Genomic DNA, 25,530 nt, shown 5'->3' with positions numbered 1-25,530 from the left:
ACCAACCCCTCCATCTCCATGCCCAGGAACTATGCCGGCCTCTGACCACTATCGTGCTGCCTGCTCGGCAGCAGCCCACAGCTAGCCCCTGCCTAACCCACCCAGCGCCTGGTGCGACCCAACCAAGCGCAAATGCCCCGGCCAATGCCCGCCTTTCTGCCTCCGTACATGCATACAGCAATGGCTGCAGCGTCACGGGCCCCCAGCGGCGATTCGTCACTGGCCTACTTCCGCACGCACCCTGCCTGCCAGCCCTGCCCTGCCGCTCCATGCCTGGCTGCCTGCCTTCCGAGGCCCAGTCCCCCAAGCCGGCATAGGGGCGCTGGAAGCCTTCTAGATGGATGATGCATGGCCTGGGTGGCGGTGCTTCGAAACCGGGGGCAAGGCTGACCGACCGACCGACCGATCCCCTGGGGCTTGGTGCGTCATACGGAGTACTCCGCTGCAGGCGCCGTGCGGACTCCGCTGCGAAGAATGGCGCAGTCGCGCGGATCTGGGGAGATCATGTCGAGTGGAAGGGAAGGGGGGGGGGCGCGGGGGGTTTGCGGATGCGCTGAGGCTTGCAAGTCGTCATGGGTTGATGATTGTCGATGTGTGCCGTGTCTAGAGACGCCCGTTGGGGCTGTTGTTTACGTGCGCCTTCGCAGTTAGTTGAGTGGGAGGCACCTCGTGTCACGGAGCGCGGCGCGGCGCGGTGCTTGGGAGATGACATGATTCATGCATGCCTTGCTTCCTTCTATTTCCACCAGCGTCAACAATGGGTTCCGAGGGTAGTCAGTCTCTGGGTAAAAGAACAACCTGACCTAGCCGGGTTCTGGCTGTTTTAATCCCGTCCGTTTTATTTCTTATTCCACCCTTTTACACAAACGACTCAGCCCTCCTCGTCGATTGGATCCTCGTCATAGCTTGGCAATCCCCGGATGTCTGGACGGTCACTTTTCCTCCGCCTGCGCACCTTTGGCTTTTCCGGCTGCGCGCCTGTTTGTGACGACGAGAGCCGGCCAATAAAGAGCTTCGGGTGGCGGTACCGATGGTCGCGTCTGATAGACGAGACTGTCGAATCGGGCGGCGCCTTATCCAACCCGGCGACGGGGTGATTCTCTGCCGGCGGCGCATCTTCGCCTGCACGGGGAAGCTGCTTGCTGGTCCGCTGCCCGCTGTTTGAGCCGCTGGTTGGAGCTGCCGTGTCAAAATGGCCAAAGTTCCGAGTCGACACTGGAGGCTGGGCTGCGCCGCCGCCTGGTGATCCTTTCCTACGCGTAAAGCACTGCTGCGTTCTGTTCCGAGCCGCCTTCTCATGGTCTGGCAGGGCGCCTTCGCATTGTGGGGGTATCATCTCGCCAGGGTCTTTATGTGAATGTCCGGCACCACGGGCTTCCTTTTCTCGCTTGCGTTTTCGCGTCTCCTCGTCAAATTCGTGCAAGAGATCCAGCAAATCTTGCGGATCAATACTCTCAGCTAGTGGTTGCGAGGACGATGAGGGGACATCCTCATCTGCTATCTCAGTAACCGGGGGTCCTTGTGACATTGTCTCCATCGAGCCATGAGTGGCAACGGTTTCCTCGTAACAAGGGCTGTTCCTCCCCGTTCGAGGTCGCCCAGCTCCTGCACCGGTGTGACTAGGCGAAGCTTGGTTTACTCTGTCCCGGGAACTTTCCCGTTTGGAGGCTTTCACTTGCGGCTGTTGGCACATGGGCGACAAACCCCTACCTCGTGGTCCAGCCTCGCACCAATACCGGCTCTTTTTCCATTTTTGCGGGCTGGCTTTGCGATAGGTCACATGTGAGATAACCGTGTGGCCAGTGGACTGATCCTTGTCACCGACGGTATCCGTAGCCTGACTGCTCCTGTCGCCAGTGGCCTCGCTGCCGTATTGTGCTACCATACTAGATTGCATCCCAGGGCTCGGCGACTTGAGTTGAAACAACGTCCATGGTACACTTCGCAGCGGTTGAGGGTGGTGAATCCGCCTGGGAGATCCGCCAACACGGGGTAGGGAACTTCTCGTACTGCATGACTGATCTGATGAAAACATGTGTCGCAAGCTCTGGGAGCAGCTGGAGCGATTGCTTAGACTTGAGGATTGAATCGTACATGTTGGATCCGCCACGGACCGGAGCTCGCGGTTGCTTCCGGATCGTTGCCACGACAGAACACTGCTCAGATCGGGTTCTCGAAGGGTCCTGGAAGACGCCGGAGGTGGCTGGTCATCTTGCGAGCTCTTGTAACCTTTGAGGGAGTGGGCGTTTTGACTCTATCGAAACTGCTGGCTCCCCACTTGAACTCTTATGTTGTTTGAAATCGGCGACAAGCTGTTGGTACTTTTGCTCGTGCTGAGATTTGGGAATTTGCGCAGCTCACGAGATCTGTAGCTTTGCCGAAGCTTCTTGGCTGGTTTCGGATAGTCAATGGTCAATGGCTCCTGCAGAGATATCCCGGTCCAGTCCACCTGGTTCAAGAGACGTCGCTTCTTGGCTTGGAGGTCGGAAGAATCAACCCCACAACTTGTTGCATGCTGAATCAGCGATGAAGATGATCCTTGCCGCGGCCTCGGCGAGATGACACGGCAAGCCTCGCTGGCTGATGTTGCCAAAGCTGCGCTATTGTGTTCCCTGTTCTTGGCTGGGCTAACCGTAGGGATTTGATTCTCAGGTAGCGGAGGGGAGACACCCCCACGGCCATCTGCGAGCTGTGCTGTTGAACTCAGACTCCGGCTGCCGTTCCGTGCGCCGTCTATGCCACGATGCATTCGGGATTTTGCAAAGAACTCTCTTTGTCGCCAAAGGTCGTCATTTCTCGCTTTTCTCTTGGCCACGAGGCGCGCACTGTCAGTCCGGTTCATACTGGATGGTTAACGAAGCGGATAAACGCTGTGTCGTAGGAAACTACAGCAGAGGCGAGCATGGAATCATTTCGTTGGCATGCGAGTTGTTAAGTGAGAAGCCGCACTGACGTCTCCAAGCAGTCAAGTCAGTCCTGGCGTGACACTTTGGAGTCAACTGTGCAGAAAGCTGGCTTGCAGGAAGAGGAAGGCACGACTGCTAGTTCGGTAGTGGAAGAGGCTCATCCAGAATCTTCCGCCCATGTCCAGCAGATGCACAGGAAAATCTCCCAATGCAGAATTGAATGCAGGAACCAAACGCAGGGAACAGCATTGAACTTCTGTCAAAGACTAGTCCGTTATGCCAAGCAGGCTGTCGTCAGTCAAATGCCAACAGTTGTCGTCGGTCTCCACTTCTGAGTCCTCGCACAGTGCGCAGTTCACGCTAACTAATTCCAGGTACATACATACGTAACTCCGTACTCCGTTCAGAGCTCTGGATTCTGGACACCTCTCCTATCGGGTTCGCAATGAGAGCTCACGCTTCCTCCTGCAACAACAGCTCCCGGCCACTGCACCTACGTTCAAGGACCTATCATTTGAAGATTGGCCAGAAAATCATCGCGAACCAGAACAGCATCAGTCACCATGGCTGACGCAGAGGAAAAGGCGCGGCAAGAGAAGATTGCTGCCGCGCGAAAGCGTGTACGTTGCTATAGATCGAGCCTCGTTCTCTAGCTCAAGGCTAATCCAAGGGCTGCAGGTGGAGCAAATGAAGAAGAAGAAAGGCAAAAAGGCTGCAGAAGCCAAGAAAGACGACGAAGAGACTCTAGGAACCCCGCCACCACAGCCATCAGCCGAAGACAAACCACATGACAAGGTCGAGGAATTCACTACGAGTGACGACAAAGCTGTCGACGACTCCAAGGATGGATCACCGTCGCAGACACCCTCCCTAGCACAGCAGTCGAAACTGCGGTCAACTTCGTTCAGAGCAGGCGCGACTGGACCTCAATCACCTGGCCCATTCAGCCCTGACGGAGACACTGCACCAGACATTTATAGAAAGCAGGTTCATCGCATCGAAGAGTTGGAGAAGGAGAACAAGAAGATTTTAAAAGATTACTCAGATGCGGAAAAGCGGTGGAAGAAAGCTGAAGACGAGCTTGCTGTTCTCCGAGAGGGTGACGCTGAAAATTCGTCCGAGGCTCAGGGTAGCAGCGAAATAGAAAAGCTGGTAAGGCGATCCCCCCCCCCCCGAAACTTTCGCATGGCCAAGAACGAGGGTTGATAGAAGCCGCAGAAATCCGAAGTTGCTTCTTTACAGAGACAGAATACACAGCTCCTGCAGCAGGTTTCCAAGGGTTCAGGGCATGGCCACCGGCCGTCGATATCTGTCGCGACACCTCCGTCGGACCTGCAAGCCGAGCTAAATGCCAAGACATCAACAATAGAGTCTATGGAGCTAGAACTATCAACATTGAAAGCACGCGTTCAGCGGCAGGAAAGTGGAGCAGAGACGGAAAAGGAGCAGGTGATGGCCCTGGAAGAGAAGCTCGCCCGAGCCGAGGTCGCTGCAGGAAAGGCGCAACGGGAGCTGCAAGATGTGAAGCGCAACCTCGAGAGAACAGCGGAAAAAGCGGTCCGCGAAGGGAGTGAGCGATCAAGTGCCGAAACCAAGGTGAAGACGCTCGAGCACGACTTGGAAGAAGCTCGGAAGGCCAAGTCAGACTTGGAAATAAAGGTGGACGCTCTCGAGAAGAAAGTGGCTACATTGACAACGATTCATAAAGAACAGGATAGTCGATTCCAGGCTACGCGAAAGGACAAGGAGCGAGCTGAAAAGGAGATTCAGGACTTGCGAGACAAGGTGGAGAAACTGGAAAGTCAAGATATCAAGCTTGGCAGCCGCAAATCGGCAGAAGTCGCTGGCGGCCTCGACGACGAAGGCGTCGACGAACTCGAAAATGAGGAGCGTCTCCGTTTGAGGAAGAAGATTCGAAGCTTGGAGCACGAGCTGCACGAGGTGCGAAGCGGTGCCTGGATCGAGCGGCGCCGTCAAATGGAGGCTAGTGGCCCGGATTTCCAAGACGTGGACCTCTCCGGAGCCCCCATGTTCCACCAGTCCCGCAAGAAGCATTCCGTCAGCGGATTCGGTAGCTTCTTAAACAACGGCCTCAATGCTCTCGCCGGAGGAGGTGGTGACCACGACTTGTTGGAAGATGACGACTTTGAGTTTGACGAAGACGCATTCCGCAAAGCCCAAGAAGAAGAATCCAAGCTACGCCTGGAGAGGATCAAGGAAATCAAGAGAGGACTGAAGCGCTGGGAAGGGTGGAGGCTGGACATTGTTGATATCCGAAGGGGAGGGGGACAGGGTGTTGGGGATATTTTTGAAGTCTAGGAGCCAAGGTAGAGTAATGCGGCATACGCTTATTGTACGATATCGTTACGTTATGAGTTGCCGAGCCCGATGCTATTCAGAATCTGCCGGCTATGAATCGAAGGGGCTTCAACGCAGAGCACAACGTGCGTGGAAGTTTGCTCGTACGGTTGGCCATGTCCCGATCACTCACGCATTTCAGGACAAACGGTTGTCACGCTCACTTGCCAAGGTATTCCAGCCTCTTGCACCTCCTCTTGTTCATCTTCCCTGTCCTTCCTTTGACTTTTCTCGCGCTGCATGTTTTTGCTGCTGTGGTCATGGAGAAGCACTTGACATTTCGGCGGGCCTTGGAAGTGTAAGATTGTCGAGGACGATGGCTGAACTCGCGCGCTCATGCTAAGCCTTGGAGATAGAGCTCGATGGGATGAATTCTATACCGATTCCAGAATTAGCTGTTGGGGAGAGCGCTTTCCTGTCCACAAGCTCGCACTTTCTGTGGCGCCTCCTGTTTTCAAAGCTGCATTGACGAACCCCTCGCCGGTACGTAATCGAAACGCGTCTCGGTGCCCTGGGCGAGATTTGACATGGAAGCTGTAGAAGCCGAGCACAATCATCGAGATGGACGACTTCTCACCGCCTGTCGTGCAAGCCATGATTGACCACATCTACCTGGGACAGTACAACGAGAGAGCGGTCAACGAGCTGATGGAGCTGTATCCTTTACCCGCAGGACGCCTCTCTCTGCATTTGGGCCTGTTTGCCGTCGGCAACAGATACCAACTCGAGGGCCTGAAACACGAAGCTACGCAAAAGTACCTCTCGGCCATCAGGGAAAAGAAGATGAGCGACAAGGCCGTCATCGCTACAATCAGAGAGGTGTACGACGAAAAGACCGCGGCTGGGCCCTTGTTCAAAGGCACAGTGGTGAACCTGATCCGGGGCGCTCCAGGTCCCAAGACCAGTCTGCTGGATGATGCGTCCCCGCTCAGGAGTCTGTTGGAAGACTGCCACGAGCTCGCTCGAGACTTGGCCATATCCTTTCTCGAGAGACCCGTCACGGGGCAGTGCCAAGGGACCCCTCATAAAGGCAGTTGCAAAGACGGTCCGGTCGACGGAAGAATTTGCAGCTTGTGCGGAGGGGGGGTTGCCGAAGCAGCCATCTCGGACATTCACAGGGGGACGGCGAATGGACACGCGTAATCGACGACGGTGGTGTGATGGGAATGGGGGTACAAGAACAGGGGGCTTTGTCATTGCCGATTTTGTATTCCGGGCCTTGCCGTGCTGGCGATGGCTTTCAGGTCTGATAACCGCGCCGTGGCGTCTGTGACATGTACGCTTTCGTAGCTGATTCCCCTGCCTACCTGGTGATTACGCTGCCGTAAGCCAGGATGTCGCCTCGGAAATTCAAGAATTGCGGATTCGAGACGCTTAGCCCTCGACTTTGCATCTTACAGCGCTTTGGGTTCCCCCTTTTGTACCACTTGAAGAACTTGGTTGCGGAGACGGCAGTCGGCACGCAAGACGGCTCCTGTAGTTGCTAGAGAGCAGCCGGGCCTCTGACATTCTGGCCAGACACTAAGGGTAGGAACCAGGTGCTGGGCGGTCTCTTCGGATCTTGGCCACTTTTTCCAAAGAAAAGGAAGTCAAGCACCGCTGACCGAGGCGTTGTCCTAGCGCATATCCTTGGCTAGTTTTTGGAGTTTGACCTTGTCCCACGGAGAGTGGGTCAATCAGCCAATCGTGGCCCAGGGGCCCTCCTTAGGTAAGCCAATCAATCAATGGCCTGCAACCACAAAAACTGCAAAGCTTCAGATTCCAAATGCCCGATCCCCCATCCTCACCCGTCACGAAGCCATACGACCGCCGCGCGCCGTCTTTCCACACATCCCGCCGAGACGCCGTCAACTCTCTCATGCCCACGCAACCCGCCCCCCTCTAGTTTGCCCCCCCCCCCAACGCCCCCAGGATGGACCTGCGATCCCTCACCCGCCCGCTGCTCGCCGTCTCCCGCGCCCGCCTCCTCCCCCTTCCGCTCGCCCCCCAGCGCGGCCACAAGACCGCCGCGCGGACCAAGCGGGCCCTCAAGCTCCCCCCCCACGACTCCTTCCTCCCCAGCCGGGCGTCCGCCTTCCCCGCCGCCGACAGCATCATCTACAACCCCCCCGCGTCGGAGGCCTCGCCCGCCCACACGCCCTTCATCTTCCTGCCGCGCGGCGACCCGCGCCGCCTGGCCCTGCTGCGCATGCGCACCAACCCCGGCGCGCCGCCGCCGCCCGGCGACGACGCCGTCTCCGAGGCCGACCTGCCCCCGCTGATGAAGTACAAGCGCCGCACGGCGCGGTACCACCTCACCCAGGAGGACATTGACGAGATCCGCAGACTGCGCGCCCAGGACCCCATCGAGTGGAGCGTGGGCAGGCTGGCCAGGAAGTTTGACTGCTCCGACGTGTTTGTCAAGATGGTGGCGCCGGCGTCGCCCGAGCACCACAAGTGGTTGCAGGCCAGGCTGGAGAGCAAGATGGCCCGGTGGGGGCCCAAGAAGGCGCAGGCGAGGGAGGATCGGAAGCGGAGAGCGGGGATGCTGTATCGCGGCGAGTTGTAACGTGCGTGCGGGAAGGGAAAAGCGGTTCGGCTGAGCGGGACACGGAAGAAACGGAAGGGACGGTGTTGCTTGAGCGATATCGACGTGTACGATTTATACATCCGCCGTGTGCGGGAGAACGACGGCAGCGTGTACATTCGACATGGGGAACAGACAAGGTCTTTTCTTTGACCGTTCAAATTCCTTTTGAGGCATGCTTGGAAGCTTCTACTGGGTACATCCATTGGGTGGGTTCATGGGCTTGCTCATTTGCACTGTTCATTTGCCGCAGACAAACTACTTGCAGAGCAACCTTTTACGACAAGCAGCCCCATGACCCGAGACTATCCGTCATAGCATTTTGTCTTGCTACTTACTGCTTATGGCGATGTTTTTTTTTTCCTTTTTTTCATTGCAAAAGTTGAATCCAAAATATCTTCATCTTGTATTCAGTATTGCTGATTTCCGTTCCAAGCGTCGGTGTGAAAAAAAAAAAAAAAAAAAAAAAAAAAAAAAAAAAAAAACACCTCAAGACTCACAACAGACTCACAACAGGTCAGAGCCCGCACTACTAGTTTCCGCACCCTGCAGCAAAGGCATGCTCTTTGTCATTTATGCTCGGAATGACCCTCGAACACCAACCGCACCAGCTCCTGGCACTGCCCTTTACTTCTGGGGCCAAAACACGACCGGCGAAATCTTTTTCGTCATCCCACTCCGGAACACATGCGCCAACGCGGACCATTCGGACCAGCTTGCGCTTGACCCTACCACCTATGCCTTCAATCTCGTGCCTCTCATAGCCTGGGCCGAGCTGGGGAGACGGGGTGCGGTCATGGCGCTCCTCTTCCATCAAAACTCCCATAGGGGTTGCTGGTCCGAAAGGTGAGCCTGCCGGACTAGCAGAGGCACCCAGAGCAGGGGGCGAAGGCGTCGATGTGGTTGTCCAGACTGGCTGCTCATTGAACCACGGCGCGGTGCCACTGTCACGGGCATCCTGCGCATCGCAATCTACTTCGTGTTCACGCTCTCTGGCGGCAAGACAAGCCTCTTCGCGGCCACATATGACACCGCGATCTCCATCACCGATGCCAGTGCCCAAACCGCCGAGGACCTCTCCGTACTGGTTGCGCCAGCGCCAGATGCTGCATAGGACGGCTCATGTTGGTAAGTTTTTTTTTTTTTTTTCAGTCTTTCTTTTCAACGTATGGGATGCTGCTAGGGTTTGCCAGGGTGGTTTGCTTCTTACCTTTGATATTGATTGTCGGCTCCGCGGATACTTCTCCCGCAAGTTTGACAGAGCCAGACACCCGATGACTCGCAACTGCAGAGAGATCGCTGCACAGGTTCTGACGAAAATGGCAGGCTTGCGTCAACACGTGGGATATTGAGAGCGCCAAGCGGCGCATTGACACATGTTCTACACAGTCTACGATGTCTCTCGCGAAGAGCCACTGGGGCTGGAGGCTTGATTGCACAATTCTAGGCCAAAGGTGTATCGTCAGCGGATGCCGGAAAAAGCTCATTTACAAATGCAACCTGCCTGTAAAGGTCAAGACCTACTCGGCAAATCACTTGGCTACATTTTCGGCATTCATCTACCATATCACGAGCACAGCTGCTTGATTTGCTGTTGTAGCTGCGGCTGTCTTCCATGTAGTACCAGTTGCTAGCTCGAGCGCGGTAGCGAAGTATGCCGTCGGAATGAACAGGGATGTCCTCATTAGTGCAGTGGAGCGTCTTGGTGACAAGGACGCTTCGATACTGGATCAGGCCGTCATGGACAGAACGACATGAGCGAGCAAGAGCGTCCAAAGCATTCAAGTCGATATGAGAGACGATCGATGCAATGATTCTGCCGCGGCAGATTCCGTTAGCCGATACTCGCAAAATCTTCAGGCGCGGCGAGAATTTTGTTGAGCAACTGAACTTACGGGTAGCATTGAAAAGCTCTGGCTATGGAACTTGGGTTGGAAGCCACGGCAGAGGATGATGTAGGGACTGGCCGAGTAGTCGCGCTACTACTGAGGTGCGGCAGCCTTATCTGCAACGTGTGTCTGATCAGATGGTCTGGGGACTGACTGGCATCGTCGCCATCGTCTTGTTCCAAATCCACGAAGCGAGCCATTATGAGGGTAATGTGCAGCGATGCGCAATGATTCAAGCAAGTCCAGAAGACAAGGTGAAGCCAGTCCCTGGGTGGCGATGGCGGCTGGCGGCTGGCGGCTGGCGGCTGGCGGCTGGCTCTGTCTGCAGGTGGGAAGGCGCGGCGAGATGACAGGCGCAAGGGGAGACAGAATGCTCTAAAGAACTAAGAGGAATATCCACGAAGCCATTTCACGAGCTTGAACATCTCCAGTGCAATGACATCAGGGGTCGGATAATGAAGGCATTGAAGTCTGAACACTTGGAAGCTTAATAAAGTGGGCTCTGTAGAGGAGTCGGTCTCGTGCCTCTTGGAACTCCACAGGACGTCAACAGAAGATGACCTGACCTGACCTGCAAGGTGTCGTGGACTTTGGGTGGATATACGGACGGACGGTGATGCTTTGGCTAAACAAAGTACCGGATACTCAGTGATGCTGACGAGCTGACGAATTGGGCCAAGACCTCGAGTCAATAGTCACCATTGAAAGCAGTGAGTGTCTGGACTGTTGATTTGTCTGGTGGGATTGTGCCACTTCCAAGTTAATGAGGTTTAGCGCTGGGGATACAATGCGCCAAGTACCAAGCGGGCACCAGCTGCAGCTGCACCCAACCCCACTCCCAGCTGTCACTGGCGCGTTCCGTATTTGCTCTGCTTAAACCGGCGTCAGCAGAGACAAGTTGCGCTCAGTTATCACGGGAACGTCTAGTCCAATGGAGACTGTAACCATTGCTGATTCTCTGGAGGGCCACTCTCTGGACAGCTCGACGATTGTCGAGCATCGTGATTGATACAAGGACTGTCATGCTTGGTCAGATGTCGGCTCCAGTTCGTGGTGTGACTGTGGCGACTTCTTGCTTCTCTTCACCTTGGTGTCTATTCTTCTCAATCTAGTCTATAATCATGACTCAATTTTTTATTGTCAGACGCTTGGATGCACGCAAAAGTGAACTGGAGCAGGTTCGTAACACCGCCCGTCAATGACTAACAAAAGACGCGTTTTGTTTCTTGGTCCTCCATATCGGCTAATCACAGCCAGGTAATCTCGAATAACTTGTACCCAACTTCATCAGCTCGTCCAACTTCACCCTTCTTCTCGACACGTTGCACAGACGAGATCCCAAGCCTCTTGCCGTCAGCTCTTGTACACGGTGCTGCATCATGTCCAAAAGCTACTTCGACGGTGTCGCTGATGCCGGCAAACTTTCCATTTGGTCGAACGGAAACCATTAACCAGAACACGCCATCGTCGGCTAGCAGCGAGCTTGCACAATCCCTCAGCCAGGTGGCATGCTCCGGCGCGTAAATAACATCCGCAGCGATCAAAAAGTCTGCTGGTATATCCAACGGTGCCTCTCGCGATGGCGCGGACCAGGCAAGATGGCATGCTTGAACCGGAGCCGCTGTTGGCGCTGTGGCCATTTGCGAGGTGATATTGGCCCAGAGGTTTGATAAGACAGCCGGGTGATGATCGGTGGCTATGATGGTGGGTTGTGCTTCGCCAATGAGTGGCATGAGTTTCGACAGAAAGAGACTGACGAGTCCGGTTCCGGCTCCCAGCTCGATGATTCGGCCAGGTGACTTGGCTTGGAGCCTTTCCAGCTTGAAGGTCTCCGGCTCCTTGGCTATCTTTTCAGAGAGCGCAATTGAGGCACCCCAAGTCTGCAGACCGACGTCTGTGTGGTCCTCTCCAGTTTGCATTGGGATATCGTACAGCTCAACCAAGATCTTTGAGTTTCGATCACCTCGAAATGAGAAACAGAATTCTCGGGTCATTCCAAGCTCCTTTTCGTGCTCTGGCTCGCCTTCCGCGTCTTTGTTCAAGAAGGATAAGATGGAGCATGCCTCATTCGCAAGCCCTTCTGAAACACTTTCGTCCAGCGGGAGCTCATACGCGCGCCCAATGAACCCCGTTAACCAGCGGTTAGCGAATTCGCGCTCAAACCCGTCGCACCTAGGTGTCTCGGGAGAAGTTCTCTCCTCTTCGAGTTCTGCTTCAGATGCATAGCCGGAATCCACCGTCAATAGGTGACTCTTGTGGTTCTTATGGAAATCTGACGAGGTTGGCAAAGGGCAAAATAGCCCGTGTAGGTTGCGCAGCGCGTCATGGATCTGATCAGCGGTCAGCGTGCCCAGCTGGCGCAAAGGAGGCAACGTCGCCGATGGCGGCTGCAAATTCCCCCGTTTTATGCCCATTTGTCGTCTTTGGGCTCCTTTTCAGGTGAGTGGAAGCCAAATTGGAGCACCCGGACAGTCAGATGATGCTTAACCCAGCTGTCGCCCAACCTCGCTACTGTTGTTATTGAACACTCATTCTGATTTTCAGGTAGGAACAAAAAGGTGTATTGCATCGATGGCTTTCTGGCATCGTCCAAGGGCGTTGGCTTGTAAACCCACGTGGGTCGAGTCGCTATGACGGAAAATTTTGATGGCATCGTGGGGCCAGGTCCGGCCGCTATGAGGGTCAGCGGCCTTGCCTTTAAGCATGGTGATGCCAAGGCATATCCACGGTTAAAACAGTGGGTTGCCATGGATAAAAACGGCAGGTGAGCCCTAGTTCCTAACTTACAAGTTACTACATAGCATTACTATAATTAAGGTTGGTTTGAGCCTCATGTCCGAGTGGAGCCATGATTGTGGTCTACCATCTCGTATCTACAGCTAAGAGTTGATCTTGTGAGCACAGGACTTTTATGCAAGCGTTGGAGACAACTTCGGCAATAGAAAGGCCAAAGAACTTTACATTCATGTGATTTGCAACGCGTTTGCTGGATCCATATCAGTCAAACAGCACAAATGTATGGACATTTTACAGTATCGAAAAAATTGCTGCTTCTCGAACCACTTTGCCCATTGTCTTGTCCCTTTACTCTCTTCGTTCTCATTCCGTTTTACTTTGCAGCCACACAAAAAAAAGCCACTCATCATTCCGACACCAAGATGTTCTCCAAGCGGCACTCGGCTGCAGCCTCTGCTCCGACATCCGATCTGTACGACAACGGAATGGGATGATAAGCCAGGGTTCTGGTCCCCTTGTGCGAGATGTGCGGGGTCTTTTCATGATTGCCGGGCATCAGACTCCCCAACTGGGCGACGGTCCAGAAGCCAAAGACGAATGTAACTGGCTGTGCGTCCGCTGACTGCAGGCCAGCGGCTTCAGCTCCGGCTGTCATGCGGAATGAGAAAACCGCCATATCGGCCCGTCGGGCGCCATCTTGGCAGTCAGAGAGCATAATCCCCGAGGACGTGTCACCTTGCAAGGCCAACATCTGCGAATTATGCACGTTTTCCCGGTGCATACTTGTGTTACAGGCAAGGTAGGGCTGTCGTGGTCTGGGAGACTAAGACCAAGGGGTGTGTCACCAACGGCGACCGAACTGAAGCATGACTGACCCGATCCTAGCTTGACATGAGCAGGTTTGTGGGGAAGAGGTTGAGAATCAAGTGATACGAGTATTAATTCGCATGCACGTCGTGAGCAGCCACCGGTGTGTTGGCGGTCTGGATGCTGCTTCCGCTCTGGAGAGCTCAAACGTCGGGTTCGAAGTGCCCAAAGTCCAGTCGGACAATAACGAGCACGAGACTTGCCTCCGGGTGGGTTACTCGGAGAGGAGACTACATATCAACCGACCTATGCCCCCCCCTAGTCATTCGACCCCCCCATAATAACTTAACAGACCTGACCAATGCTCTTTCCTAATATAGAGATACGCTAATAAATAGTAGTAGATCCTTTAATCTATAGTAGCCACTAGACTATAAAGTATCTTTATATATATTTTTCTATAGTGAGTGACTTCCCTTATATTTTTACTAGGCATCCCTACCTAAGAACCTAATATTAAAAGTAGATAAAGTACCTTTATATAGACTTTTGTATAGAAAGTGACTTCCTTTCTTTTATTAGGTAGGTACCTAGGTCCTTAGGTACTATACGTAGAAAAAGTACCTTTATATATAATTTTCTATATAAAGTGATTTCTTATATTTCTACTAAGTACCTAGGTACCTAGTACCTAGGTAGGTACTAGGGATAGAAAGAGAGGAACCTTTATATATATATTTCTATAGAAAGTGACTTCTTTAATATTCTTACTAGGTACCCTTACGTAAGAACCTAATAAAACAGCAGAGAAAGTACTTCTCCTTATATTTTCTAAAGAAAGTGACTTCTTTAATTTCTTTTACTAGGTACCCCTACCTAAGAACCTAGTAAAATATCAGAGAAAGTACTTCTCTATATAGTTTTCTATATAAAGTGACCTGACCCACTATTCCCTAATAAACCAATTATATTAAGAGTATAGCCCACAGCAATGGTCAGGTCAGTTAAGTTATTATGGGGGGGTCGGATGACAAGGGGGGGACACAGGTCGGTTGACCTGTACCCTCCTCGGAGAGGATCCGAGTCTTGCGGGTGGATAGTGACTTTAACCATGTCGACAGAGAGCTGACGCCAGAACAAGCTCCAGCAGTTATCTCGGCAGTCAGACGAAGCACCCAGATCATGCGGGCCTTGGGCATAACCTCTTGCGGGAACTTGAAAGAAGATGCAGCGACTGAAATCCTACCATCTGCGGTACCCTTGCGCAAGCGGCTCCCACGTCCCGATTTCGTCTTTAGTTTCCTCTTGTCTTGGGCTCGATGTGGTGAGTTGCAGGTTTTATTGAAAAGCTACTTACGGAACATCGGAGCTGGGGACGCAAGTCTCGAACGATCCACGGTACACTGCAGCCAGCCTACTTCGGCCATGTCAACAAAAGGATTAGCGATGACGCCCCATTACTACTCCGTGAGAGCATTATTTTGCGGCGAAGAGGCGGCACGTCAGCCGTGCAGGAACTAATAGAAGCTCCGTCTTCAACGTCTTGGGGATTGTCAGATGACCAGTCTCAGCCGCAAGAGTAACAGGATGTTTGGAACAGGAATCAGACGTTGCCTCAGCAAGGCCCTACCAGGGTCCTAACCCAATACGGTATCACGACGGGCGGACAGTTATTGATCCTTGATGGAGAAGTACAAGGTGTTTTTCGTCCGAAGGGAAACATGCCTGCCCGAATATGACGGTATGTTCATTCTCAACCGGTCCGACGGATCGCCTCCTCACAAGGAAGCAGGTAGCAGAGCGGCTCCTCACAAGTATATAAACTGAGGCAACCACCTCCGCAAAGCTAGAAGATTACTTGGCTCAAAGCAACCGGGCTACACACGAAAGAAAAATCACCAGTACGTACAAGATCCAGGCAAATACACCCCAAGCCTTTTCTAACACTCAGCCTCACCACCCCTATTCAGCAGGAAATCCAAAGATACCCGCCATGAAGTTCCAGCTCAGCTTCCTCCTCCTCGTTCCCTTGCTGGGACTCGGCATGGCAGACGAGCTTCCCAGCCTCAAGTCCGCCAACGAGAAGGGCATTTCTGTCGCTGGCCTCGGCGAAGTCAATGCTGCGTCCATCTGCCCCCCGTCATACCCCCGATACTGCCCGGTCGGAGGATTCTGCTGCCGCACCACCAAGTGCTGCTCCAAGTCTTGCTGCCAAGACTGGGCCAAGTGGTGCATTGACGGACACTGCTACGGTTAAAGTGGCGTAGCGGTTCGCGGGGGGGGGCCACGGGAAGTCACTCTCTCAAGCTGTAAGTGCCTGCTCCTTCGAGGGGGATATCTACCGTCAGTTGCAGCTGGAGAGAGCTAACAGAGGAGCTCCTCTTTCAGCAGGGCACGGCGAAACGAAAACGAGCCAGGCTTTGTTCCGTGTCCCTCGCGAGAAAACTTGGAACAGGGGTGGGAAAGAAGTACGATGCGTAACGGGAAGGGAGCGGGAAGTGTGGAGTAGCTTCGACTTGTTGTTGTGGCAGAGCTTGTGTACTCTGTAGAGAGGCACGAGTCTGAGAGGAGTAGTGAATTGACGCCGTTCTTTTTTTCTTTTTTCTTTTACGAATGCATGGCAGCAGATATACTAGCAGACAGTCTGAATCCTGCAGCTACCTCGGGTTGTTCAACACCACCCGCGGTGGTTGCGTGTCGGTCAGTGATGAAAACACACACAAGTCTTGTCGGGATCTTGCAGTGGACCAGGCTGTTTTGCATGTGTGTCAAGCCGGGCCAGGCATACCACGGCATGGTTGTGTAGGCAGAAACAGAGGCAGCTTGACGAAACGACGTTGGCGCACTCCGTCCAGAGAAGCGAGCAACTCGGCTCTTTCGACTGTCGAGTGTCGAGGCTCCGCTTTGCTCTGCTTTGCCGCGCTTTGCCCTGCATGCTTGCACAAGCCTGGCAAAGAAGACATGGAGCGTCGGCATTGCGCATTGTTCGTCCAAAACCCCAAGTCGCAAGTCGGAGGAGCAGTGGTTCCTTTTGCTCACGGCACTTGGGTGCGAGCGCCAAGCTTGGCGCATGCCATTTCCGAGACTGGCTGGCTGGCTGGCTGGCTGCCGCCCAATGGCCGTTTCCGGCAACGCGTACTCCGTACTCCGTACTTGCTGGGGAGGGCGGCTGGTGGGTGTGACGCCACGCCCAGTGCGGCTCTGTTGGGCTTGGTTTCATTGTTGGGACAGCCACGTCCGTGCGAGCGCGGGCAATAAGACGCCATGCCGCATGGTAGCAACGACCCGGTGCGCCGTGCTCGTGCTTTACCTGCACTGTGCAGTGGCTGGGCCAGCCCCGGTACCTGGGTACCTGGGATCTAGGGCCGCGGAAGGTTTCGCCACTCCACCAGACCTGGACGCAAGCCCTGCTGGGCGGCACAACGTCAAAGCAATTCCCGTCTTCTCATCGTTTAAAACCCTTTTACACCATCTTTTAAACTCAAGAGGCCGTTCCGTTACCTACGTAAAGCCGAGCGGACGAGCAATATACCCCAGACACGGGGTGCAGCAAAGACGAACTATTGCCCCGTTGAACCGAGGGTGAGGCCGAACTGCGGCGATGCGGCAACCGGTTTCCGCGAGCACAAAGCGGGGGCCTCTGGCCACCTGCAACAAAAAAAAAAAGAAAAAAAAAAGAAGAAACAAGGAGAAAGCCCGCGGTCGAGCCTTTTTTTTTTTTTTTTTTTTCTCCGTGACAAATCAGCGGTGGGTGGCTCTTTGTCGACTTGCTTCGCCCTGACGAGAAAAAGGAGGCCCCGAGATCCGCTTTACCGGCTGCGCCTTACTGGCTCCCACTTCCAAGCATCGAGCAATTGCCAAGGCGGGGGGGCTAAGCCAGCAACGGACTAGATGTTGACTCGTGCAAATCATCTGAGAGCCAGAGAGTGGCAGGGCACACCCGGGTTACAGTACGCGGTTGACCCATGCGCATTTCCAAACCATGGTTCTGTGCTTTGGGTCGGCTGATGCATGCCTCGCCGAGAACACTGAAACCATCTGCCAAAGGACTTGATGCGCTGAAACCGTCACCAGCCGCGAGCGGTTACGGAGTACATACGTGTCAATCCCTAGCAGGCTGCAAGCAGCGAACATTGAACCGTGCTTGCCTTGCGTAGGCACGCACACGCAGCAGGTTGCCTTGGGTGCCTTGGGTGCCTTGGGCATGTGCCTGTGCACCAACCTCCTATTGTCTGACAGCTGCCGCGTGCCCCACCGCCAAGCAACAGGCGAACAGATGGGGTAGCAACGGCGGCTAAGCCATCACGTACTCCGTACCGTAGGATTGCTGGTCCTATCATCTACCAGATAGGTACCTAGGTACCAGGAATGTGCCTTGAGGGAGGCTGTGGCAGTGGGAGCAGGCTGAGCCCGGCTCCGCTGCCGTCTGGCGGGCCTGTGGCCCCGTGGCCCTGTGGCCCCATGTGCAGCCCTGGAAACCCCGAGCGGCGGCCTGCCAACAATTCTGCAGCTGTCCAGGGCTTGGAGCTGCTGCCCAGGTGCCGTCATGGTCAACTTGTTTACATGTACGTATGTACCGTGCCATACCAGGCTGCCTCCCTTTCATCTCGCTGATACCAGACGGACTCGTTTTCAATCAGAGGGGCTGGTCACCCGTCTCTTTCTCGCCTCATCCCATCCAGCACTTTTATCCTTCTTGCATCTTCTTGCCCCCTTTCTCCAACACCCCGTATGTCTAGCTCTAGCTGTGGGAGGAGGTTATTTCTCGGCAAGGTGACTGGACCCTAGGCTTCGCAATCCCTCCCCGTCGTCGCCGCCCGCCGCCGTCGCCGCCCAAAAGCTCGCCGCAGCAATCTCGGCTGATCAAATATTCAAATATCTTTTCGCCTTTCATTTCACCCACCGGAATCCGGCCATTTGCTAGCTAAATCTCCTCGGGGGACCGAATTTGCGCCACAATTCTTCGCACACAGCATTCCACAGACCAGCCACCCGCGAGAATTTGTCTGCGTGACGCCCTCACCTCCTAAGCCGAGTCCCCTCCCCCCCCCCCTTTTTTTTCCCTCCCAGACGCGCGTCGCTGTATCCGGACGAACAAGCTCACAATGCCGTCGTACGGGAGGTTACCGGAACGTAAGTCATGCTTCCATCGGTATTTTACGTTTTGCGGGGGGATCCGGGCCTCAATCGACCCCTGCACACCTAATCAACCAACCCCCCGTTGAAGATCGGCTGTGCCTCCTGCTGTTCCGAGCAGCAAGTTTGACGACAAGTCTCGGCCTTTGCTTGTCATTGTCAAGCTTGACTCAAAGGCTTGGCTTTGTCACATTGGATTAGTTTGACTCGGCCTAGTGCTGGTCAGCTGGCAGAACCAAACATAAGCTACACGATCCTTTCGCACATCACTTGCTGCCCTGCTTTCTTTCCCCGGTCGTTTTTCAGTTGAATCTCTTTTGGCCCAGTCTCTTTTACAGCAACAAGAAAGAAGAAAGAAGAAAGGGAGGGAAACCTACGAGCGTTCCTGCGCTGACACACGATTCCATAACCATACAGACGACCCAAACATGGCTTCAGGGTTTCATGACCCTCGATACCCGCCAAGAAGTCCGTCTCCGCTGGATCATCCCATGCAACAGTATAATCATAACCCCTATGGTCCCAGCCTGGAGCAGCTTGCGCCTGGACCTCCCAGGTTCAACAGTCCGAGCGACCATATCGATATTCACACTGCAGTAAGCCCCCGAGCCGAAAACCACTCTGAAAAACGTCCAAAACCCCCATTGCAGGACGCACCAACCCTGCTAACACGCTGCAGCACTCGGTAGAAAATTTATCGTCCCCCGGAGGGCTTGGCAGAAGCCACCAACCCTACAGTGGCGATGCTCAAGTGTACCCAGGCAGGCTTCACGATGAATATCACCACCAAACTTACGAAGCAGACTATTACGAGCAGCAGAATCACGACACCCATGCCTACGATGTGGACGATCGTCGGCCAATATTGCAACCGCCAGCACCACCTCCGCCACCGCAACAGCAACAACAACAACAGGGCTACGAAGAGCCCTACCAAGATGCACCCTCACCACAGACCCCCGTGGGGGGTATTAAGCGATGGAAGACGGTCAAGAAGGTGCTACTGTACCGTGGTAACCTCGTCTTGGATTGTCCCGTTCCCCCAGTTCTATTGCAACAGAATTCCCATGGCGAGCGCGACGAATTCACCCACATGCGGTATACGGCTGCAACGTGCGATCCGTCCGATTTCTACAACGAAAACTTCACCTTGCGGCAGAAGCTCTTCAGCAAACCCCGCCATACCGAGCTGTTCATCGTTGTCACCATGTACAACGAAGACGACATTTTGTTCGCTCGGACCATGATTGGCGTGTTCAAGAACATTGAGTACATGTGCAATCGCCCCAACAGCAAGACTTGGGGCAAGGAGGCTTGGAAGAAGATTGTGGTGTGCGTTGTGAGCGACGGCCGTGCCAAGATCAACCCGCGGACCAAGGCGATCCTGTCGGGGCTGGGCGTTTACCAGGAGGGCATCGCAAAGCAGCAGGTCAACGGCAAGGACGTTACCGCGCACATTTACGAGTACACAACGCAGACGCATCTGCAGCTCAAGAATGACGTCGTCTCCCTCGTTCACCGACGACAGCCCGTGCAGATGCTATTCTGCCTCAAGGAGAAGAATCAGAAAAAGATCAACTCGCATCGCTGGTTCTTCCAGGCTTTTGGTCGAGTCTTGGACCCCAACATTTGCGTCCTCATCGACGCTGGCACTCGGCCCGGCGGCAACTCCATCTATCATTTGTGGAAGGCTTTCGACCTCGAGCCCATGTGCGGCGGCGCCTGCGGTGAAATCAAGGCCATGCTGGGGACCGGAGGCAAGAACCTGATCAACCCCCTGGTCGCGACCCAAAACTTTGAGTACAAGATGAGCAACATCCTCGACAAGCCGCTCGAGTCGGCCTTTGGCTTCATTTCTGTGCTGCCCGGCGCCTTCTCCGCCTACCGGTACATTGCCCTGCAGAACGACAAGAACGGGAAGGGCCCGCTTGAAAAGTACTTTCTCGGCGAGACGCTGCACGGGGGCAGCGACGCCGGCCTCTTCGAGTCCAACATGTACCTCGCCGAGGATCGGATCCTGTGTTTCGAGCTCGTCACGAAGCGCAACTGCCACTGGATTCTCCAGTACGTCAAGTCGGCCACGGGCGAAACCGACGTGCCGGACACGGTGACGGAGCTGGTGCTGCAGCGGCGTCGGTGGCTGAACGGATCATTCTTCGCCGCCATCTACGCAATTGCTCATTTCCACGACTTTTTCCGCTCGGACCACTCGTTTTTGCGGAAGCTGGCTTTCTTTGTCGAGTTTGTCTTCAACACGGTCAACATGATTTTCGCTTGGTTCGCCATTGGCAACTTTTTCTTGGTTTTCAAGATACTGACGACCAGTCTGGGCAATGAGGACCTCCTGGGCAAGACGGGCGATATTCTCGGCGTGGTGTTTACCTGGCTCTACGGCATATTCTTGGTGACTTGTTTCGTGCTTTCCATGGGCAACCGCCCAGCGGGCTCGGGAAAGCTATACAGCGCAATGGTGTGGTTCTGGGCAGGAATAATGATGTAAGCCGCTAGTCACCTCTCTTTAACCGAGACGGGGGGTTTCTTTTTTTTTTTTTTTTTTTTTTTTTTTTGCGCCACTGACGCTTCAAGCAGATATCTCATGTTTGCCGCCATTTTCATCGCAGTTAAAGCCATCATCCACGATGTCCACAGCGGCCAGCCTTTTACCGTGTCGGATCTCTTCAAAAACCCAGTCTTTTACACCCTCATCATCTCCGTCATGTCGACGTTTGGAATCTGGCTGATTGCGTCCATCATCATGTTCGACCCCTGGCACATGGTGACGTCGTTTGTGCAGTACATGCTCCTCACGCCGACGTTTACCAACGTGCTCAACGTGTACGCCTTTTGCAACACGCACGACGTCTCGTGGGGCACAAAGGGCGACGACAAGGTGGAGAAGCTGCCGTCGGTCAACACCAAGGACGGCCAGGGCAAGACGGACCTGCCCGACGAGGGCGACCTGAACGCGCAGTACCAGCGCGAGGTGGCGCTGTTCAGCACCAAGTTCAAGGCGGTCAAGGCGGCTCCGTCGGCGGCGCAGCTGCAGGAGAAGCAGATGGACTACTACCGCGGCGTGCGGACGGGCGTGGTGCTGATCTGGATGATTACCAACTTTGCGCTGGCCGCGGTGGTTCTCAGCACGGGGGGCTTGGAGAGGATAACGCCGGGAAGCGGCGACCCGGCGCAGCAGCGGCAAGAGCGCTCCAACGTGTACATGGCGATTGTGCTGTGGAGCGTGGCGGTGCTCAGCGGCTTCAAGTTTCTCGGGGCCGTGTGGTTTCTCGTGGTGCGAATGTTTCGCGGCGTCTGAGGCAGGGCGCAGGAGGGGGGGGGGGTCTCTTTTTGGCTTTTGGCTTTTTGGCTTCTGGCCCGCGGCGATGGTTTGGAATTTTGTTGCGTTGTAGGCTGTGGTCTGGATTATACCCGTGTTTGAATAGGGAGCAGGGGGTGTTGCCGAAGCCACTTTTCGTCTCTTTTTGTTGTTCTCGTCCTCGTCCTCGTTCTCGTTCTCGTTCTAGTTATGTTTTTTTTTTTTTTCCCAACAACGGACGGAGTGCGGGATGAATCAATGCGATACAGAAGAGAAATCTGCCCGCAATTGCCAAAAGGTACCAGCTCGAATAAATAACGAGGGCTTGCTCCGGACACACTGGAACCGATGACTCCTTTGCAACAAACCCACCGCCAGCCGAGCACTCCCTGCCGATGGCTGCCCAGTGAAGCAAAGCAACGGCTTCAAAACCTGGCCTGCAAAGGGTAAAAAAAAAAAAAAAAAAAAAAAAACCACAGCCAAGGTTGTCGCCGGGCAAAAGAACTGGTGTCCCCCTCCATTCAGCCCTTTTCAAGCATCGTTGCAAGATTCCATCGAGTCTTCTTTCTTGCCAAAATCCACAACCTCTGAGCACCGAAGCCGAGCACCCCCGTCGTAACCCTCGCGGCGCCCCACGAGCCGCCCGCGGGTGGCTGGGGGTTTCAAAGCCACCGCTGGCGCCGTAGCCCCGCCACGCCGCCACAAGGTGCACGTCATCGTGTTGGCGGCCGCAACGGACCGTCGACCGCTGGCACCGGGCACCACCACCGGTCGTCGAGGCCCGTCGTGGAACCGCCAGCCTCACCCACCCGCAACTCAAACATCCTGCGTTGCGAAAGAGAAGAAAAAAAAAAAAAAACCTCCCCCGGATGCACGTTCGATCACCTTCCATTCTCGAATCTGAAAATCTGGCGCGTCGGCGGCAGCCATGAAGGCAGTTGGTACGCCTTCTCCCCCCCCCCCCTCCCCCCTCTTTAACTCCTTCTGACAAATGCCCCCCCCCCCCCCAACCCAGATATCAAAGGCGGCCGCGGCGAGCGGGATGCCCTCTTCATCAACGCAGACACGCCCAAGCCCGTCGCGGCCGAGGGCCAGGCCATCGTCAAGGTGGAGGCGTTTGGCATCAACCGCATGGACATCCTCCAGCGCCGCGGGCTGTACCCCGTGCCCCCGCAGGCCCCCCCGACCCTGGGCGTCGAGTTCAGCGGCACCATCGAGTCGTTCGGCCCCGGCGACCGCGGCCGCGGCTCCTCCCTGGCCGTCGGGGACCGCGTCCTCGGCCTGGCCTACGGCGGCGCCTACGCCGAGTACGTCGCCGTCGGCTGCCGGACGCTGCTCCGCAAGCCCGACCACCTGAGCTACGCGCAGGCCGCCGCCGTCCCCGAGGCCTGGATGACGGCCACGCAGGCGCTGCACATGGTGCTGGGCTTCGCCGCCGGCCGCTCCATCCTCTGGCACGCGGGCGCGTCGGGCGTCGGCGTCGCCGGCATCCAGCTGTCCCGGGCGGCGGGCGCCGGCGACGTCTTCGCCACGGCCGGGTCCGACGCCAAGTGCGCCTTCGTCACGTCCCGGCTCGGCGCCACCGCCGCCTTCAACTACAAGACGGAGGACTGGGTCCGGCGCGTCAAGGACCGCACGGGCGGCAGGGGCGTCGACTACATTGTCGACTTTGTCGGCGCCGACTTCTTCGCCAAGAACCTCGACGTCGCCGCGAGGGACTGCCGCATCGTCCTGCTGGGCACCCTGAGCGGCGGCCGGGTCGCCGACGCCGACATTTCGCAGATGCTGCACAAGAGGATCCGGATCGAGGGCAGCTCGCTGCGCAGCCGGCACCAGGACTACCAGGGCGAGCTGAGGGATCGGCTGGAGGCCTACTGGCCCAAGTTCGAGGATGGAACGTTCAAGATTGTCGTGGACAAGGTGCTGCCTTGGGAGAGGATTCAGGACGCGCACGAGCACATGGAGGAAGCCAGGAACATGGGCAAGATAGTGTGCACAATCTCTTGAGCGTGCAACGCATCCGCTTTTGCTAAGAACAAGCTACGGCAATGGCTGCTGCGGATGACCCAACCACGGGTAGTTAGTGCTCCTTGATCCATTTCAGCATCTGCTCGTACGCCGTGGCCTGCGCCTCCGTGATGACGGAGTCGGCGTACGCGCCCACAACGGCGAATCCTGCGGGCAACAAATTCCCATTCAGAAACATATTCTGCCACAGCGTTCCTCAAAAAAAAAGGGGGGAGGGGGGGGGGGAGAATGCAAACTCACCGTGCGGAACCCCGGGGTACACCCGCACCTCGTGCTCCAGATCCCCCGCGGACATGGCGTGCTCGCCCGCCGCGCGCACCGCGTCGGGGAACAGAGGGTCGTCCTCGACGCACACCAAGCTCAAGGGAGCCGCGAGGCCGGCAAAATCGTCCGGCGCGACCGACGCGCCGTGAGCCAGGGCGCCCGCCCGGATGCACGGCCCCTTCTTGCGGCCCCCGCCAGCCGCAGCCGCGTCCCCGTCCGCGCCCGCCGTCTCCTGCGCCAGCAGGAGGACGAAGCGGCCGCCGACGCAGTACCCCACCGCGTAGATGCCGCCTCCGTGCTCGACGGCGTCGGCGAACTGCTCGCGGGCGGCGTCGACGACCCTGCCGAGCAGGGGCATGACCCTGTCGGGCGTGACGCGCGCCAGCCACATGTCAAGCATGAACGACTTGGTCACCTCGGCGGCCTTGAGCTTGACCTGCTCGAGAACAGAGGCCGAGTCGTCGGCTATGGCCACCGACGCCGGGGAGGTGTCGCCGGCGAGGAAGTCGGGCATGAGGACCAGGAACCCTTCCGAGGCGAACTTGTCGGCCTGCAGCTGGTTGTTGGTCGACCTGATGCCTGTGCCGCCGGTGAGCAGGAGGAGGAGCTTGGACTGCGCGTGGGGGTAGTCGGCCGGCTTGGAGATGTAGACCTGCAGGAGAAGGTGTCAATAAGTTGCGCGTTTGGCGGGGGGGGGGGGGGGGGGGGGGGCGCTCGGGTTGCGGATGCTCGTCGGGACTGACGTCAATGTCGTTCAACTTGATGATTTCGCCGGTGGACGATTGGCCGGGGGCTTTTTTTAAATGTTATTTATTTGAATTTTTTTGCAGTTTTTTTTTTAGTTCATTTTTTTTTTCCATCGCGCGGGAACGAGTGAGTAGTTCGTCGTCGTCGCTGGGCAAGAGGACTTACGTGTCGGACGGTCCGTCACGCAGTGTTGGCCGGCTGCTGGTGCAGTCTGGGCGGCGGTATCGCCTGCAGCGGAAGGGGCCGTCTGCCGCTCCGCAGCATCGCTCTCGGGCGCCCTGGTGGCATTTTCTGCGTCAGCCATGATGGTTATGCGGCGAAGAAGGGTTGCTGGGTTCACGCGAGCTGGGTTGCTGCTCGTGCAGTGACACATCATCACGAGGCTTGACGGCACCTCGGCGGGGGAGGGGGGGGGGGGTGGGGTCTAGACCCCCCCACCAACGCGGCATGTGCTGACATAAGCCGCATCACCCCCGCCATGCTGAGAGCGTGGGGCCATCGCCTTTTTCATCCTTCAATCCCACTTCCCACTAAACGCGCCGGACGCGTCGTGAAATCACGGCCCGGGGCATTGGCATTTCCATCGACCGCCGCACAACACGGCGAATCTCGGCCTTGACCGTCCAGCGGCCTGCCAAAGGGAAGTGCAAAAGACACATACACACACACACACACACACACACAAGCAAAACCCCCGTCCAGAACTGCAAAGCGCAAAAGCAACACACACAGAAAAGAAACCCTTCCACGGCGCAGAACAGAACACCACGACTCCCTCCCCTC

The 25,530-nt window shown here is 55.9% G+C and overlaps 11 protein-coding genes across 11 annotated transcripts; 6 read left to right on the top strand and 5 right to left on the bottom strand.

Annotated features, from left to right (window-relative positions):
• Positions 1 to 871: 871 nt before the first annotated feature.
• Positions 872 to 2,842, bottom strand: UV8b_07541 (uncharacterized protein; the record flags this gene model as incomplete). The annotated part of the gene is made up of 2 exons (XM_043145038.1): positions 872 to 2,229; positions 2,323 to 2,842. 2 exons carry the CDS (start codon positions 2,840 to 2,842, stop codon positions 872 to 874), a joined length of 1,878 nt encoding a protein of 625 aa, XP_043000973.1.
• A 627-nt stretch (positions 2,843 to 3,469) lies between these two features.
• On the top strand, positions 3,470 to 5,225 carry UV8b_07540 (uncharacterized protein; the record flags this gene model as incomplete). Its single annotated transcript, XM_043145037.1, has 3 exons — positions 3,470 to 3,526; positions 3,585 to 4,058; positions 4,125 to 5,225. The coding sequence occupies 3 exons, from the start codon at positions 3,470 to 3,472 to the stop codon at positions 5,223 to 5,225; spliced, it is 1,632 nt and encodes a 543-aa protein (XP_043000972.1).
• Positions 5,226 to 5,524: 299 nt separating this feature from the next.
• UV8b_07539 (uncharacterized protein) lies at positions 5,525 to 6,407 on the top strand (the record flags this gene model as incomplete). The annotated part of the gene is made up of 3 exons (XM_043145036.1): positions 5,525 to 5,562; positions 5,621 to 5,747; positions 5,805 to 6,407. The coding sequence occupies 3 exons, from the start codon at positions 5,525 to 5,527 to the stop codon at positions 6,405 to 6,407; spliced, it is 768 nt and encodes a 255-aa protein (XP_043000971.1).
• Positions 6,408 to 7,176: 769 nt separating this feature from the next.
• Positions 7,177 to 7,812, top strand: UV8b_07538 (uncharacterized protein; the record flags this gene model as incomplete). Its single annotated transcript, XM_043145035.1, has 1 exon — positions 7,177 to 7,812. The coding sequence occupies one exon, from the start codon at positions 7,177 to 7,179 to the stop codon at positions 7,810 to 7,812; it is 636 nt and encodes a 211-aa protein (XP_043000970.1).
• A 550-nt stretch (positions 7,813 to 8,362) lies between these two features.
• UV8b_07537 (uncharacterized protein) lies at positions 8,363 to 9,919 on the bottom strand (the record flags this gene model as incomplete). Its single annotated transcript, XM_043145034.1, has 4 exons — positions 8,363 to 8,936; positions 9,041 to 9,273; positions 9,355 to 9,646; positions 9,726 to 9,919. 4 exons carry the CDS (start codon positions 9,917 to 9,919, stop codon positions 8,363 to 8,365), a joined length of 1,293 nt encoding a protein of 430 aa, XP_043000969.1.
• Positions 9,920 to 10,966: 1,047 nt separating this feature from the next.
• On the bottom strand, positions 10,967 to 12,133 carry UV8b_07536 (uncharacterized protein; the record flags this gene model as incomplete). The annotated part of the gene is made up of 1 exon (XM_043145033.1): positions 10,967 to 12,133. The coding sequence occupies one exon, from the start codon at positions 12,131 to 12,133 to the stop codon at positions 10,967 to 10,969; it is 1,167 nt and encodes a 388-aa protein (XP_043000968.1).
• Positions 12,134 to 12,861: 728 nt separating this feature from the next.
• On the bottom strand, positions 12,862 to 13,236 carry UV8b_07535 (uncharacterized protein; the record flags this gene model as incomplete). The annotated part of the gene is made up of 1 exon (XM_043145032.1): positions 12,862 to 13,236. One exon carries the CDS (start codon positions 13,234 to 13,236, stop codon positions 12,862 to 12,864), a length of 375 nt encoding a protein of 124 aa, XP_043000967.1.
• Positions 13,237 to 14,581: 1,345 nt separating this feature from the next.
• On the top strand, positions 14,582 to 16,068 carry UV8b_07534 (uncharacterized protein; the record flags this gene model as incomplete). Its single annotated transcript, XM_043145031.1, has 7 exons — positions 14,582 to 14,586; positions 14,863 to 14,960; positions 15,113 to 15,163; positions 15,233 to 15,514; positions 15,557 to 15,571; positions 15,651 to 15,730; positions 15,772 to 16,068. The coding sequence occupies 7 exons, from the start codon at positions 14,582 to 14,584 to the stop codon at positions 16,066 to 16,068; spliced, it is 828 nt and encodes a 275-aa protein (XP_043000966.1).
• Positions 16,069 to 18,367: 2,299 nt separating this feature from the next.
• UV8b_07533 (chitin synthase I) lies at positions 18,368 to 21,708 on the top strand (the record flags this gene model as incomplete). The annotated part of the gene is made up of 4 exons (XM_043145030.1): positions 18,368 to 18,395; positions 18,816 to 18,994; positions 19,078 to 20,894; positions 20,988 to 21,708. The coding sequence occupies 4 exons, from the start codon at positions 18,368 to 18,370 to the stop codon at positions 21,706 to 21,708; spliced, it is 2,745 nt and encodes a 914-aa protein (XP_043000965.1).
• A 928-nt stretch (positions 21,709 to 22,636) lies between these two features.
• UV8b_07532 (uncharacterized protein) lies at positions 22,637 to 23,715 on the top strand (the record flags this gene model as incomplete). Its single annotated transcript, XM_043145029.1, has 2 exons — positions 22,637 to 22,649; positions 22,724 to 23,715. The coding sequence occupies 2 exons, from the start codon at positions 22,637 to 22,639 to the stop codon at positions 23,713 to 23,715; spliced, it is 1,005 nt and encodes a 334-aa protein (XP_043000964.1).
• A 73-nt stretch (positions 23,716 to 23,788) lies between these two features.
• On the bottom strand, positions 23,789 to 25,051 carry UV8b_07531 (uncharacterized protein; the record flags this gene model as incomplete). The annotated part of the gene is made up of 4 exons (XM_043145028.1): positions 23,789 to 23,883; positions 23,977 to 24,652; positions 24,744 to 24,793; positions 24,913 to 25,051. The coding sequence occupies 4 exons, from the start codon at positions 25,049 to 25,051 to the stop codon at positions 23,789 to 23,791; spliced, it is 960 nt and encodes a 319-aa protein (XP_043000963.1).
• Positions 25,052 to 25,530: the final 479 nt, after the last annotated feature.

The sequence above is a fragment of the Ustilaginoidea virens genome, chromosome 6 (assembly GCF_000687475.1).
Source record: "Ustilaginoidea virens chromosome 6, complete sequence".
Taxonomy (NCBI): Eukaryota; Fungi; Ascomycota; class Sordariomycetes; order Hypocreales; family Clavicipitaceae; genus Ustilaginoidea; species Ustilaginoidea virens.
The sequence above is the reverse complement of the archived record's forward strand: the minus strand, read 5'-3'. Positions and strand labels throughout refer to the sequence as shown.